At 45.4% G+C, this 15431-nt stretch overlaps 1 protein-coding gene across 5 annotated transcripts in view; it reads right to left on the reverse strand.

Annotated features, from left to right (window-relative positions):
• Positions 1-15431, reverse strand: part of LOC125467727 (collagen alpha-1(V) chain-like) — a 256531-nt gene that overhangs the window by 151332 nt on the left and 89768 nt on the right. The window contains exons 5-8 of one of the 5 annotated variants that reach the window (XM_059639782.1): positions 13126-13257; positions 7906-8118; positions 7442-7567; positions 992-1186 (exon numbers count right to left, since the gene is read on the reverse strand). In XM_059639782.1, the coding sequence (XP_059495765.1) occupies positions 992-1186; positions 7442-7567; positions 7906-8118; positions 13126-13257 (666 nt within the window). Of the gene's footprint in view, positions 1-991; positions 1187-7441; positions 7568-7905; positions 8119-9303; positions 9412-13125; positions 13258-15431 lie in introns of all 5 variants that reach the window. The other 4 variants (XM_059639783.1, XM_059639785.1, XM_059639784.1 and 1 more) reach the window with 4 other exon arrangements.

Consider the following 15431-nt stretch of genomic DNA (forward strand, 5'->3'; position numbering starts at 1 on the left):
CAGAGATCATGAAACAATATACATAGAGACCAAGAGACAACGTACACAGAGACAAGGAGACAATGCCCCAGAGATCAGGAGACAACATGTACAGTAACCAGGTGACAACTCACACAGAGACAGGAGACAACAAGTACAGAGACCAAGAGACATTGTGTACAGGGACCAGGAGATGATGTGCACAGAGACCCGGAGACAACATACACAGAGACAGGATACAATGCATGCAGAGATCAGGAAACAATGTACACAGAGACCAGGAAACAACGTGTACAGAGACCAGGAGACGACATACACAGAGACAGGATACAGTGCTCACAGAGACAAGAGATGACATCTGCAGAGACCAGGACACAATGTGCACAGAAACAAGGAGAAAATTTGCACAGAGACCAGAAGACAACATACACAGAGACCAGGTGACAACGTACACAGAGACAAGATACGGTTGCTACAGAGACCAGGAGATAATGTGCACAGATACTAGGACACAACATACATCGAGAACAAAAGACAATGTCTACAGAGACCACGAGACAACGTACACAGAGGCCAGGAGACAATGTGCACAGAGACTACGAGACAATGTGTATAGACATCACGAGATAACATGTACCGAGGTCAACAGATAATGGGCACGGAGACCAAGAGATGACATGAAAAGGATCCAGGAGACAACAGAGACCAAGAGACAACATGGGCAGATACCAGCAGGTAATGTGCACAGACACCAGGAGACAACATGCGCAGAGACGAGGAGACAATGTACGCAGACACCAGGAGACAACGTGCATAGTGACCTGGAGACAACGAGCACAGTGACCTGGAGACAACGTGCGCAGTGACAGGAAACAACATGCACAGAGGCCAGAAGACAACGTAAACAGATACAACAACACCAAAACAGAGGACTGAACACAGCAAACGATGTATAGCCATCCAGCGAAAACAGAAGTGAAGGAACTGTGTTTAGGTCCCTCTGGCCACTTACTCCTTCTGTGTACACCTCGCTCTCAACAGGCAGTCCTGGTCCAATCTCCGTGGGCAGGATTTCCTCATAGTAATCTTTGTAAATGTAGTCATAATCGTAGCCTGGGTCACCGGGACCAACATCTTCCCCAGTGAAATATTCCTTATAAACCACATCGCCTGTAACTGGATGCACGGTGGTAGCTGCCTGCTCCAGCTGCCCAGGAGCAGTGAAAGAGAAGCAAGAGCTGCATTAGGTTAGCAAAGCAATCTACACCCTGTCTTGTGCAATTACCACTGAGATACATAGCTTTGTACCTTCTTACAGAACCCAGAACTGAGCTGAGGCTGGCGATCTGCTGATAGATGCTCCAAACATTGCCTCGGCCCAGACAGGGAGTGGTATTATTCAGCAAAGAAATACTTAGCTATGATCATGCTCACAGATTGAAGCAGCCTGACTGATAGTGTGGTGCCTGGCACAAAGAACTCAGGACAAAGGGATCCGCCATATCAGATGGACATGAGGAAGGATTACTTTACACTCTAAGCGTGGTGAATTTTTGGAATACTCACCCAGAGGGCCATGGTATCTCTATCATTGAGTACATTCAAGAGAAAATCTGTAGATGTTTGGATTCTAAAATGGAGCTAAGTGACAGGGCATTGGCTCAGATGGAGTGAGAATTAAATTGTTTATCTTTCATGGGATATGTATTTGTGTGTGTGTGTGGTGTGTGTGTGTGTGTGTGTGTGTGTGTGTGTGTGTGTGTGTGTGTGTGTGTGTCTCTAGGCAATTCCGTGAGCATTTACATTGAAGCTTTCTCCCATCCTCCTGTGGTGAAAGGTCAGTAGGTTTGACTGTGTCACCTCTCAGCAGCACTCCTATGGATTCCACTGGAACATCACTCTGTGAGTTTGGAGAGTCCATCAACACCACTCCACCCCACAGACACAAACTTTGTTGGTGCTCAGCCCCAGCTAATATCTTCCATTTGGCACAATTGCACACAGGTCCTTGCAGCTTTTCCCCCAAAGCTCAATAGCAAAGCTCCCTTGATGCACCCCACCATCTTATGAACTAAGCTGGCCCCTCTACCAACATTGATCATGCCAGGGTTTCTTTCTGTACTTAAACAATTGGTATTCAAGAACACTGCTGGCCCGAATCTCCAGACCTGTGCAATCTTCTCCAAAGTCGAAGGCGCTTTATAAATGCAAGCTGTTGTTGAATGGTCAGTTGGTCCAAGGTCAGATGGGTCGAAAGCCCTTGGTCTTCCCAGTGGAGGAACAAATAGGCCAGATGAGAGTAGACCGAGTGGCTGCTTGAAGTGGCACTGCAGTAGACTTGGTGTCACTCCAGGTCACCCAGGTTGGGGAGGGTGCAGAGTGCTACCCCCATTGCCACCCGGGTGTGTATTTCAGGAGATGGATTGACAGGGCAGAAGCAGATCATTCAGTCCAGACTGGTGGCATTTGCCATGCTCCATCCATGAGCTGATCTATCATTTCCTCATTGCAAAATACCTAATCAGCCGTGGCCCATGACTCTCTGTGGTCAAACCTTACACATTCTTCATCATTCTCTGGCTCAGTCCCAAATGCCTTGTAGAATTTACAGCCAGGTTCTGTTCTCTTGTCTAAATGGAAAATGTCTGTCCACATCTTGTCTGTCGAACCCGTGCAGAATAGTACCTCTGCCAGATGGCCCTCCAATTCATCTTGCCTGGCTCAAAGAAACCCAAGGTTTTTGTTTTCAGTTTTCCTCAGTTCAGTTATGGTCCTTTTGGAATTTTTTCTTCACCCCGTTCTCCTGTGTCTGGAGATCCTCTTTCAAACATAGAGACTAGAACTGTGCACAGTACTGATGATATGGCCTCACTGAGATGTCGCACAGATTTAGGTCAGGCGGGGTCTGGGTTTGAGTGTCCAGCCCCTGGAAGGTTTGGCAGCTCTGCCCTTGCCACCCATCACGATGCTTCCCACAGGGCTCATCTACTCAGGTTGAAGGAAACAGAATTAGTGATATGCAGACAATGGTAACCACTGCCACTCAGAGCTCCATCAAGATGGACAATTTATGTGGGGCTGCCATTCAGTGACCACTCCAATGTGACTCACTGGCAACCTTGCCCTCTGGTTAATTTGATCCACTCCTCAACCACTAAAGTATGAGCGCCTTCAAAGTGGCATCACGACCCAGTGACCATCCTGCAGAAGTGATGCTGTCGGCAGCATGTATCACCAGGCTGTTCAGCCACAGAGCCTCTCATGGCAAGGGCGAAATCCATTACAAGCAACACGCCAATTGATTCAGCCCACCACATCTCACTCGCGGGAGCTTCAGGAAAGGAAACTCCACACTCCTGTGACCATTTGCGTGGCTGCTAATCAAGTCACTAGCTAGTGTCACTGAAGTGACACACACATGCACACACACGCGCACACGCAAAATGTATCACACACAGCACATGAATATACTTGTGTCTATTAATGTTTGATCTCTTTGAGACTCAATACAGAAAAATAGCAGTGGTTTACATATAGAAAAAGGCACATTGGCTTTTTGAAAGGTTTCCATTGAGATTGCTTTTCAACTTTGGTCTCACTTGAATCCAACACTATGGAGGTGATCAGAACATTTCGCCTTCTCATTAATCACAAAGTGCTCCCACCATTGGGATTATTGGAAAGTCACAGCGTGCTCAGGAGTACCACTGATCAATATTAATTGATATCCAGCCTGATGCTGTGTATGACCTTGGAGTGTTTGATGGGGGAAATGTCAGGAGAGCTTTACTTTCCATTTACTTATAGTGTGAAAGAGTACAGTTAGAGTAGTTTGAAACAGCCACTTAAAAGAGTGTCGGGGAGGGGAGCACCTGAATTTCAATTTAAAGAGCAGAGCAAGCTTTTACCTGCATTTTAATAGAGTAGAAGGAGCCTTACTCTGCATTGAACCCTGTGTTGTCCCTGGTCTGGTAGTATTTGATGGGGACAATATAGATGGAGGTTTACTTTCATTTTGAAAGAGTAGAGGTAGCTTTACTTTGCATTTCAACCGGTGTTGTCCTGTCCTAGGAGTGCTTACTGAGGATGGTCTCGAGGTAATTTTACTTACATTTTAATAGAATCAAGAGATCTTTACTTTCTGTTTTACTTTAAAAGAGTAGAGAAAAATTTATTCTGTATATAGCTCTTGTCCTGCGAGTATTTGAAGAGACAGCATAGAAAAAGTTTTATTTTCAGTTTAAATGAGTAGAGCGAGAGCTTTATTTTAGTTTCAAAGAGTAGAGGTTGCTTCATTCTGCATTTAACCATGTGCAGTCCATGTCCTGGAGTGCTTGAAGGAGACAGCATCCAGTGACATTTACCTTTTGTTTAAAAGAGTAGAGGCAACTTTACTTTCAACATAAAAGAGTAGAGCTTGCTTAACTTTCAGTTTGAAAGCGTAAATGGAGCTTCACATTGGCTCTAACCCTGTGCTGTGCTTGTCCTCAGAGTCTTTCATGGGGACAGTGTGAGAACTTTACTCTCCCTTTAAAAGAACAGCAAGGCTTTACTTTGAGTTTTAAAAATTACAGGGTGCTTTAATTTCCATTTAAAAGAGTAGAAGCCGTTTTCCTTTCAGTTGAAAGAAGCAGAGAGAGCTTTACTTCCACTTTAATAAAGTAGAGGCAGCTTTACTATGTATCTAACACTATTCTGTAGCTGGCCTGGTATTGTTTTATGCTGACAGTGTAAAGCGAGCTTTACTCTGTGTCTAACCCCATGCTGTAACCTGCCCTGGAAGTATTTGATGGGGCAGTGTCCGAAATGTTACTTTCAGTTTAAAAGAGTAGATGAAGCTTTATTCTATATCTAATCATATGCTGTATGTTTGATAGGTGACAAAATCCAGATGGCTTGACTTTCAGTTTAAAAGAGTAGAGAGAGTTTCATTCTGTACCTAACGCCATTCTGTATCTGTCTTGGATAGTGTTAGGACAGTGTTGGGGAAGTTTTAATTTCAGTTTGAAAGAATGAACAGAGCTTTATGCTGTATCTACCCCTATGCTGCACCTGGGTCTGGGAGTTTTTGATGGGTCCAATATTGTGGGAGCTTTACTTTCAGCTTACTTTCAGTTTAAAGGAGTAGAGAGAGTTTTATTTTTGTTTAAACGAGTAGAGGATGCTTCATTCTATATCCAAGTGCCTATCACTGTGCTGAGAGTGATTTGTATGACTGGGTGCAGGATGATTAAAAAGTGAATCCTAGAGTTCCTGTCTGATCCTTCTTCAGCATCAAATGAATGTTAGTGTCTCATTCTTTTCTGATGAGTTGACTGATCCTGCCAGTAAGTGTGGATTCCGGGACTGAACAAACATCAGGCAATCCCATTCCAACTAAGAGAACCTTTCCATGAAATACCTGGAGGGAGAAAAAAGCAGCGAGCAGGAGCTTTTCTCCTGATATCCTCCTGTGACTGAAGAATTGTGTGAGGAACAGACTGCAGCATCAGACTCAACCAACCTCAGAACCAATGCACTGCCAATTGATTATCATTAGCAATCGACAGGGAAACCTCTCATAGGATATTTGTCCCTGCAAACTTTCCAATACCTGTTTTTGTTTCCTAATCTACTGAATAGGTAGATTCAGAATGGGATGACGGCATTGTTGGCCAGGCCAGCATTTATTACCCATCCCTAATTTCCCAGAGGGCAGTTATAAGTCATCCATATTGCTGTGGGTCTGGAGTCACGTGTAGGCCAGAGCAGGTAAGGATGGCAGTTCTGATTAACCTACTTCCCAGCGCTCACCCTCCCACTTCCTAACTTTGTTCAACACTTGGTTTTCCTCAGCTGGTCCACACAGTCTGCCCCTCATATCCTCTCCAGTCTGTCCGACAATATCAAGATCATGGCACCAGAACAGGACGAGGCTGAAAGCAGATTAACTTGCCCACCCACCAGCATCTCAGCTTTCAGAATGTTTAAATAATCATCTTACATGGCAGCCATGAAATCTGAGAGCGATCAGGCCATTGCAAAATGCAAGGAGGTGGTGTTGAGAGGTGATCAGAGCAGGGAAACCGTTAGTCACCTCACCCAGGCCCATCTCCAAAGGGTAGCATCATGGCAGATGGAGCCACCATTTGGCAACTAGACAACTTCCCATTTGACTTCAAGAAGCAAATCTGATGGCTCCTAACCTAACTGGCAATCTGCATTTCCCCCATCTTATGGAGGGAGGGCTAGTTCTGCAATAGAACACAACGGGAAGTTTAGCTGCAGGCTTGGACACATCCAGAGAGTCAAAAAGCCCCTTTACCTGATGTAGCCTACCTGCACCAATAGATTATAAACATGAATTCATCTGCTCATTGGGTAGGGTGAAGCAGGTGAATTGGGGCCATGCTGGGTAGTGTCCTTGCCTCTGAGTGAGGAGCTCAGTGTCCAAGTCCTGCTGCAAGACTGGACATCCAAGGGAGGCGTGTTTGTAACAGAGCCAAACAAGTCAGTCATCAGCCTGCAAATCCTACAGCTAGGCCAGTGGTAGACACTAGGGCAGGACAGTCTCCTGTTCAGCCATGTCTGATAGGAAACTGTGCCCAGTGACAGTCTATGGTTCCATGTGACACAGACATCACTGGCAAAACCAAAATCTCCTGCTCATCCCTAATTGCCCTTGAACTGACTGGTTCACTATTCCACAGGGCGGATGGGCGTCAACTACAATGCTGTGGGTTTAGAGTCATGTTTAGGTTTAGAATTAGAGCATATAGCTTCCCTAAAAGGGCATTAGTGAACTAGAATCCCTACAGTGCGGAAGCGAGCCATTCAGCCCATCAAGTCCCACCCAGACCCACCCCATACCACATCTCTGCATTTCCCACCCTAGACACTATGGACAATTTATCATGGCCAATCCAGCTTACTGGCACATCTTTGGACTGTGGGAAGAAACCGGAGCACCTGGAGGAAACCCACATTGACACGGGCAGAATGTGCTAACTCCACACAGTTGACCAAAGCTGGAGTCAAACCTGGGTCCCTGGCACTGTGAGGTAGCAGTGCTAACCACTGAGCCACCATGCTGCCGACATTTGGGGTTTTACAACAATCAATGATAGCTACCCCTCACTGAGAGTTTAAATTCTGGATTTTACTAACTAAAATTAAATTGAACTAGCTGCTGTGGTAGAATTGAATCTGTGTCCCTAAATTGTTAGCCTGGGTGTGGGGATATTATTATACCACCCTCTGTGGGTGGCAACTGGAGTACTATGGTTTATGAGAAGATCCCTAGGTCATCAAGTTTCTTAGCTTCTCATCAAAAGATTTGGAGCTGGTAAAGAGGGAAGATAGCATGATTCCCCTGCATAAACACCACCACCAAAACCCCAACCAGTCTGGTTTATCAGCTTGATTCCCCACCATGCCACACCGAGGAAGTGGTGAGCAAGATGGAGGAGAGCAGCCATATTACCTTGGTCACATCAGCCTCAACGATTTGTGGGACCACCTCGGTGAATGCCACCTCACCGTAGTCCTGTCCGGTTGGGATGGTCTCAACGGGGATCTCCTCTTCGTAGAGAGCGGGGTCTGTAGGATCCTACAATCGCATTGTAACGGGGAGAAGAGTGCGTTAGCGGCAGCAGGAGTGCCCTCCAGAAAAGGGAGGACAAAACGGAAAAGGGAAGGAGGGAGAACGGAAAGCAGTGCCATGAAGAGGCCATTATCGCCAAGATAATGAGGGGTTGGCAAAGCAAGATGGAGCGAGAGATGGAGTGAATGAGCAGATGAGAATGGAAAGAGAGAGGTAATGGTTGGGGGGGGGGGGGGTGTGCACGTACTTATCCAGATTCTTTCCACGATGGCTAGAGAGGAAAGATTGGGATAGTCCACACCCATTCCCCAACCCCAAACATTTCTTGATGGTTGTCGTTCTACCTGTTGGAAACCATTGAGCCGGCTCTTCTGCGGGATTCTTGTGACGACAATCTTGGTGCCAGCCTTGGTGGTGGCAGCGGTACTGAACTTGACCACAGAGCTCTGGGCAGCAGCTGTCGCCAGCTTGGCAGTGGCAGGCTTCGGCGAGGGCGCCTTTCTCTGGGCAGCCTCAGCTTTCGGCTTCGCCTGCTTCCGCCCATTAGTTTTCCCTTTCTGCAGAATTGGTGATGGTGAGAAAATGAAATGGAGGAAGCCATGGAAGAAATGAAAGAGAGAGACATAGAATGGACATGACCAATGGCGTGAAATGAAATGATGCAATACATGGCAGCTAATGATAGATCCCCAATTACCCACCTTCCCTTGATTTTATAACACGAGCACCAGCTTCCAATATTGATAAGACAGTTGCTTTCGCTAAACCTGGGTCATCAATCATCCCGATCCTACTTTTAAGAGGGAGGTGGATACCACAGGAGGTGCAGTGCCTTCTGTCTCCTTCAAATTCCATTTTGATTTAGCCCCCATATCTCTCCTTTCTCCATGGTCTTTAGTGGTATTGAATTGCCCTTGATGGGCTTTGCATTGTCAGTTGATTAACTAGATTCAGGCCTCCTTTTCCTGTGGCCTGTCTTTACCTCCACTGCTGACCCTTGTCTAGACGGGGCTAAGTAGGAAAAATTCTGCCTTGTCTCCCATTCTTGCAGAGCCCACACCCCGCTCACATACATTCAAACTATCTCTGCCTTCAACTATTCAATACAGTTCTTAGAGATCAAAGGATATGGGGAGAAAGCAGGAATAGGGTAATGAGTTAGATGGTTAGCCATGATCATATTGAATGACAGAACAGGTTCAAAGGGCAGATTGGCTTACTCTTGCTCACATTTTCTATCTTTATGTCCTGAAGAAGGGCCATACCTGACTCAAAGCCTTAACCATTTTTCTCCCTCTACAAATGCTGCCAGACCTGCTGAGTTTCTCCAACATTCTCTGTGTTTGCTTCAGATTTCCAGCATCCACAGTGTTTTGCTTTTATTCTATTTCCATGTCTCAGTCTTGCTCTCCTCCCCCCTTCCCTGACCATCCATTCATGTCTGTGTCTCTCACTTACTGAGATCTGTCTGCCCCACCCCCTCCTCACTATCTACATGCCAATTTCCAATTCCATACCTGCATCTCTTCGCTCCCACAAAAACAAAGAAAGTATCTCATTAATATTGTGCCCCAGTGCTCGGCTCAAACTCTAAAACACGGAGGCAATCAATCATGGCAAGCAATGATGGTAAGCAAATGCCAACAGTAGGCAACTCTGAGCATATAACACTTTGGACGGACGGACATGGACACACATACACACACTGGCACATGCCTGGCCCAATGCCCTCCTCTTTGTACCTGCCCCGAATCAGGCTTTCCAACAGCTCCATCAGGCACTGGCACGGTGGGCGGTACTAAAGTCTGAAACTCATCGTAATAGTCATAATACTGGTAATCTTCATAGTACTATGAATGACAAAGACACCAAGAGAGAAAAAAAAACACAAAAACAGCAGAATTTGTTAAAGCTGAGATTAAGAGATTGACACAAATTTCTGTTCATGTTCAGTGATAACATAGATAGAATTTGGATACCTCAAACAAAGCGGAAAGAGTAAGACCAAAGGGTGTTACGACACAGAGTGAGGCATTGACCAACTCTGTCATTGCCCAAATGGATAAGATAACCGATCGGGTACACAGGAACTGTATATCCCTCATCTTACATCGGTTGCACCAGAATTGATGTGGTTTAGGTTTATGTACCTTTTCTGAAGATGTGGGCATACCACTTAGAATATTATGTGCAGATTTGGGCACAGTGCCTTAAGAAGGGTACATTGGCCTTGGAGGGAGTACACTACAGGTTAACAAGAATGGTACCTGACTTCAGGGCTTAAGATATAAAGAAAGATTAACAAATTAGGTATGTTTTCTCTAGAATTTAGAAGGTTAACGGGTGATTTAATAAATGTCTTCAAGATATTAATAGTAAAAGACATGGTAGATAAAGATAAAAATTTTTCCACTGATTGGGAACTCTAGAACTGGGAGATCTAGGCTGAGAATTAGGGTCAGACTGTTCAGAAGAGATGGTAGTCAACACTTCTACACACAAAGGATGGTTAATACTTAGAACTCTTCTATAAATGGCAAATGATGCTCGATCAGTTGTTAGTTGTTAAGAAAAGGTAATAATGGATGTGGGGCAAAGGCAGGTATATGGAGTTAGGATATAGATCAGCCATAGTCTCATTGAATGCCAGAACAGGTTTGAGTGATAGAATTACCTACTCCTGTTTCGAACCTCCTATTTATTTCTAATTTCTAATCTCTCCCTGAGAAGTTGGGGGGGTGGAGAGTTGGCTTTTTAATTACCATTATCATTTGCTATTGGGTACACCAAGAATGCTGTGGGAAAGGAAGTGCCAGGATTTTGATCTAACCATGATGAAGGAATGGCAAAATATTTCTAAATCAGGGTGGTGTCCAACTAGGAGGGTAGTTTTCAACTTCTAGTGTTCCCTGAACTGCTGCTCTTATCCATCTAGGTGACAGAGGTCACAGGTTTGCAAGGTGCTGTCAAAAGAGACTTTGGTGAGTCGCTGCTGTGCATCTGCCACTGTGCGTCAGTGGTGGAAGAAGTGAATATTTTTGGATGTGGTGCCAGTCAAGTGGGTTACTTAGTCCTGGATAGTGTCAATCTCTTGAGAGTTGTCAGACTGCACCCATCCAGAAAAGTGGGGAATATTCCATCATGTTCCTGATCTGTTCCTTGTAGATGATGCAAAGGTTTTGGGAAGTCAGGGCATGAGTTACTGCATGACTCATAAACTCTGACCTGCTCTCTACAGTATGTATATGGTTGGCCCAGTTGTGTTTCTGGCCAATAGTGACACCCCCAGGGCACTGATGGTGGTAGAGTCAGTGACAGTAAAGCCATTGAATGTCAAGGGAGTGATGTTTATTGACCCACCCAGAAGAAATCGACATTGGGACTTGGAGGAACTGCTAAGTGAACAGGTTGGTCAAGATGTTCCTGGGTGTCAGCTTTAGTAGATCGAGGGCTTGGCTGTTGCTTAGATCTGCAAGAGATCTCCTGTCTGAATCTGGATGATGATAAGATTCCAGTTCTGCATGAAATTCTGTCATCACAGAGCCCCCACCCTCAGGCTCACAAGCCCATCCCAATGCTGATGGCTGCTTCTACAGGGTCCTTCATACATATGGAGAGAGAGGGAAGTGAGAGTGGGAGGGAAAAACATGAACAAAAACCATTGGAGAGGAATCTCTTAATTTGCCTTGCATAATCACAGACTAGCCATGGCTACTGCATTACTTCTCAATACTATATAATTAACAAGCAGCAATTATTTAACAACTGGCATTTGCCCAGGGTTGGGCTGTAGAAAGTCTGGGATTATGTTCATCTCTGTTAGTTTAGCAGAGCAACCATACCTTGGCACACTTTGACCTGGGGTGGGAATTGGGGAGGGAGCAGGGGAGCCTTCACCGTTGTTCACCTCTCCACTGACTATTCTTTTGTATTTGTCAATACAGTGAGATCTGCCTGTCTGTCATACCTGAAGTTTGGGGACCTTTGTCCGACTCCTCTTCACATTTGATCAAAGAGATTTGTCTTTCACTCAAAGTTCTATTAATGTTCAAAAAAGGTGGAGCTTCCCCAAACCACAGTTACCCCCCACCAACCATAATATGGACATACACACAGTCTCGTCATGAGAACAGACTAAATCCCCCTCAAGGATGCTGAGTCTCAGCCAAGGGGGACCAGAAAGTGATGATGCTTCCCAAGACTGAATAGTCAAATGAAATTAGAAAAGAGCTCCAGACTCGGCATGTATGCAAACACACAGTGGGATGGTTTCTCTATTAAGGGAACAGGCCTACAAGGAGCAACTTTGGAATCACGCTGATAACAATCTCCCAGCCTTTGGCTGTGGCCCTTTTAAGAGTTGTCTTAAAGAGCCACAACCAGGAGAGGTTTAAGGGAGACAAGAAATACAAAGGGGAAATGATGGCTCAACTATTGGCCACTTTTGTTTTTTATTTCTTTTCTTGACATTATCTGAGGGATGAATATTGTCCAGGATATCTGAGATACCACCCCTGCTCATCCTCCAAATCGCGCCTGGGACCTTACCTGAGTGGATATAAGGCTCAGTCTGTTTCTTTTTGTGTTCAAGACCTACAGCAGAACTTGGAAAGACCAGCATCACCCCATGGCCTTGCCTCTCCACTGTGACCCCCTTCCCCTCCACTATTGCAATTGAGATCAAATTGTGCCTGTAGTCACAACAGAAACAAGAGGGCAGTGATTGGGAGTGAATTTGGACAAGCTGGAGAAGCTAAACTGACCAGTGCAGAGATGAACATCAGTTTGGCAGGTGTGAGAACAGAGAACATTACCATTTAGACTATTGCAAGAACATGGCCAAGCAGCACCTATTTGATGACACAATAGAGATCCCACCACCTTCGAAGCCAACCAGCTCTCATCCCTCTAAATATGGACATTGCTTAGCCTTGGCCAAGTTCAGACTGATGGGACCTGATCACATTAATGTAAAAGGTTCCCAGGCAGGAGAGAGAGAGAGAGAGAGCCCAAACCTCCCAGTTGTTAGTTACCCTTTTTCATTAATCTCAGCCACTGTTGAGTGGCATCTAGGTCAGTTCATTACAGAAGCTAAACCATGTGTGAGGGCAGAAGGCAGCAGAGCCCTTACCCTCCCCGGCCTGATTAAGGTGGCAGGGGGAGAGCAGACAGGACCTTTCCCCTTGAAACCAAAGGAGAAAGAGTCCTTAGCAAAACAGCACAAGCAAAGCAAAAATACAACTGCACGCATTAGCCCTTCCTACAAATTTCACTCTGAGGCATTCCAAAGTCAGTGCTTGTTGGCCATCATCCCAGGAAAATCACAACACAACTATTTGTTCACCCAGGGATGAATTCATGTTAAATACCTCTCTTAATTCCACAATTAGATTTTGTGTGTGGTTAGCACCACAATGGGATTTGAACCCAAAATTTTGGGTTTAGTTAATCCAACTGTGGCCACACCCCCTTCCTTCCCCTCATCTATTATTCCTTCCTCCCCCCTCTACTTTCATCAGGGGGTGAAGTGAGTGGCAAGGAAAGGTTCTCACGTGCATACTTACATAGTCCTCTGCGCTAGGTTCCTGACTCTGGGGGTAGTCCGGGAGCGGGGTGCCACAGTCTGGGCTGTAGTGCTGGCAATAGTCATAGGCAGCCCGGGGATCTGAGGAAATCAGCAGCTGCTGGATGTCACCCTGAAAGAGAGGGAGAGAGACAGAGAGAGAGAGAATGCATGTGAGAGAGGCTGTTTCAACAAGCCCAAAATCTACTGGATGTTGACAACCTGCAGAACATTTGCAGCTTCCAACCTTTCCCTATTAGATTGCATGATCACCATAAAAATTGTTAAAGAATTACAAAGAAAGAGCTGTGTTTTTGGACATTTTTCTAATTACCTGCTCAGCCACATCATTACACACCTCTGGAGAGGTTCAGAGGTAGACTGCCACTACACCATTAGAGCCCACAGGTCAGGATTATTATGCAGCTGGGAAAGAGTTTGGTTCTTAACACTCCTGACACAGGAATAGGTTCTTCAGATCTACTCTGTCCAGAGTTCCCCTGAAGTTGTTTTAAAACATCTTAGACATGACTTCACTGCCAAAATTCCAGTGAAATGTGATTTTGGGAGCAATTCTTCCACCCAGACAGTAGTGAGTCTGTAGAAATCTCTGCCATAGGAAGCAGTTGAGGCCAAAACATTACACTTTTTCAAGACAGAGATAAATAAAGTTTGCAGTGTTAAAGGGATCAAAGCATATGGGGACAAAGGGGACATAGGGACTGCATTGGATGATCACTCTTATTGAATTGAGCAGCAGGCTCAAAGAGCTGAATGGCCCACTCCTGCTCTTATTTTCTGTGCTGAAGGGCCTGTTCTGCATTGTTCTATGTTCTATGTTCAAAAAATCACAATGATTCAAACTTAGCTCTTTTGCAATGTTGATTCTTTTCTACTTATACGCAAATTGAATGCATGTGTTTTGTTTATTATATGTGTAAATTAAGTATTATTGGAGGGAAGTGGGAGGGGGTGAGGGAAGTGGGAGAGAGTAAGAGAGGAGGTGGGAGAAGGTGAGAGATGAGGCAAAGGGGGAGGTAGAAGAGACTAGGGCAGGCAGGGGAACTGGAGGGAGTGAAGGACAGTTGGGCGGAAATGAGGGGGGAGATGGGAGAGGGTAGGAGGGAAATGGGTGGGGCTGAGTGGGGAGATGGAAAAGCAGGTATTGGGAGGGAACATGATAGTGGATGAGGAGGAATGGAAGGGAGAAAAAGTCATTGGGGAAGGCAACTGGTCTGGAAATGTAAACATTGCATCTCCGGAGGTCAGTTATTTTAGGCAGTGACTATCACAGAATTGTTACAGTACAGAGGAAGGCTGCCTCTTCACGCAAGCCTCATTACTTAGTGCCAATCTGCTGCTTTTATCCCCATCAACCTTGCACATTATTTCGAAACAAATAACCATCCTACGCCTCTCACTCAAATGTCTCTATTAAACTTGCCTGTACCTCATTTCCAGACAGCACATTCCAGACTCACGTCCTTCAGTCTATTTTGGATTGTGAGACAGTCAGGGGCCTTCCCACCCCAGCACCTCCTTCAGTCCTTCTTTCCGTGAGTTGGATTAATTAGCTGTTTAATCCTGGATTTGTTCAGCAGCCTTGACAGAGCCAAGGTAATGATGGTGGAGCTAAGAGCCAAGAAGCAGCTGGAGGGAGGTTGGGGCGGGTGCGTGGGTGGAACAGGATCCTCTCTGTCTGACCCTGACAACCCGTAGCTGTTAGGACAGCCTCCGTGTTCCTGAACACAGCAGTTTCAGTCAGACTGAAGCTCTTTGCTGAGTAAATTTCACAGCCCTAAAAGAATTGCTTCTGAACTGTTGCATGATACTAAAGGCTCACAACCTAGTGTGCATAGCATGATTCCACAAAAATCCAATACGATGATGGCTACGGGGTATTTCTTTAAACTAGAAATGTACCCACCCTGCAACCCTTTGACACGAATAAGGCGGAGCTTTACTCTGTATTTGACCATCTGGTGTACCTGCAGTGGGTGTGCTCAACAGGGATGGTATAGAGAGAGCTTTACGTCCCATTGAAAAGAGTAAAGGGAGCATTACTTTCAGCTTAGAAGAGTAGATGGAGTTTTACTCTGAATTTAGTAGATTACAGGCAGCATTACGTTGTATCTAACCCCATGCTGTACCTGCCTTGGGATTATTTGATGAGACAATGTAGAGACAGCATTACTTTCAGTTTATGACATTAGAAGAAGCTTTACTATCGGTTTAGAAGAGTGGAGGGAGCATTATTTTATCTAACTCCATGCAATACCTGTTTTGGGATTGCTTGAGGAAAACATC

Source organism: Stegostoma tigrinum, chromosome 34 (genome assembly GCF_030684315.1).
Source record: "Stegostoma tigrinum isolate sSteTig4 chromosome 34, sSteTig4.hap1, whole genome shotgun sequence".
Lineage (NCBI taxonomy): Eukaryota > Metazoa > Chordata > Chondrichthyes > Orectolobiformes > Stegostomatidae > Stegostoma > Stegostoma tigrinum.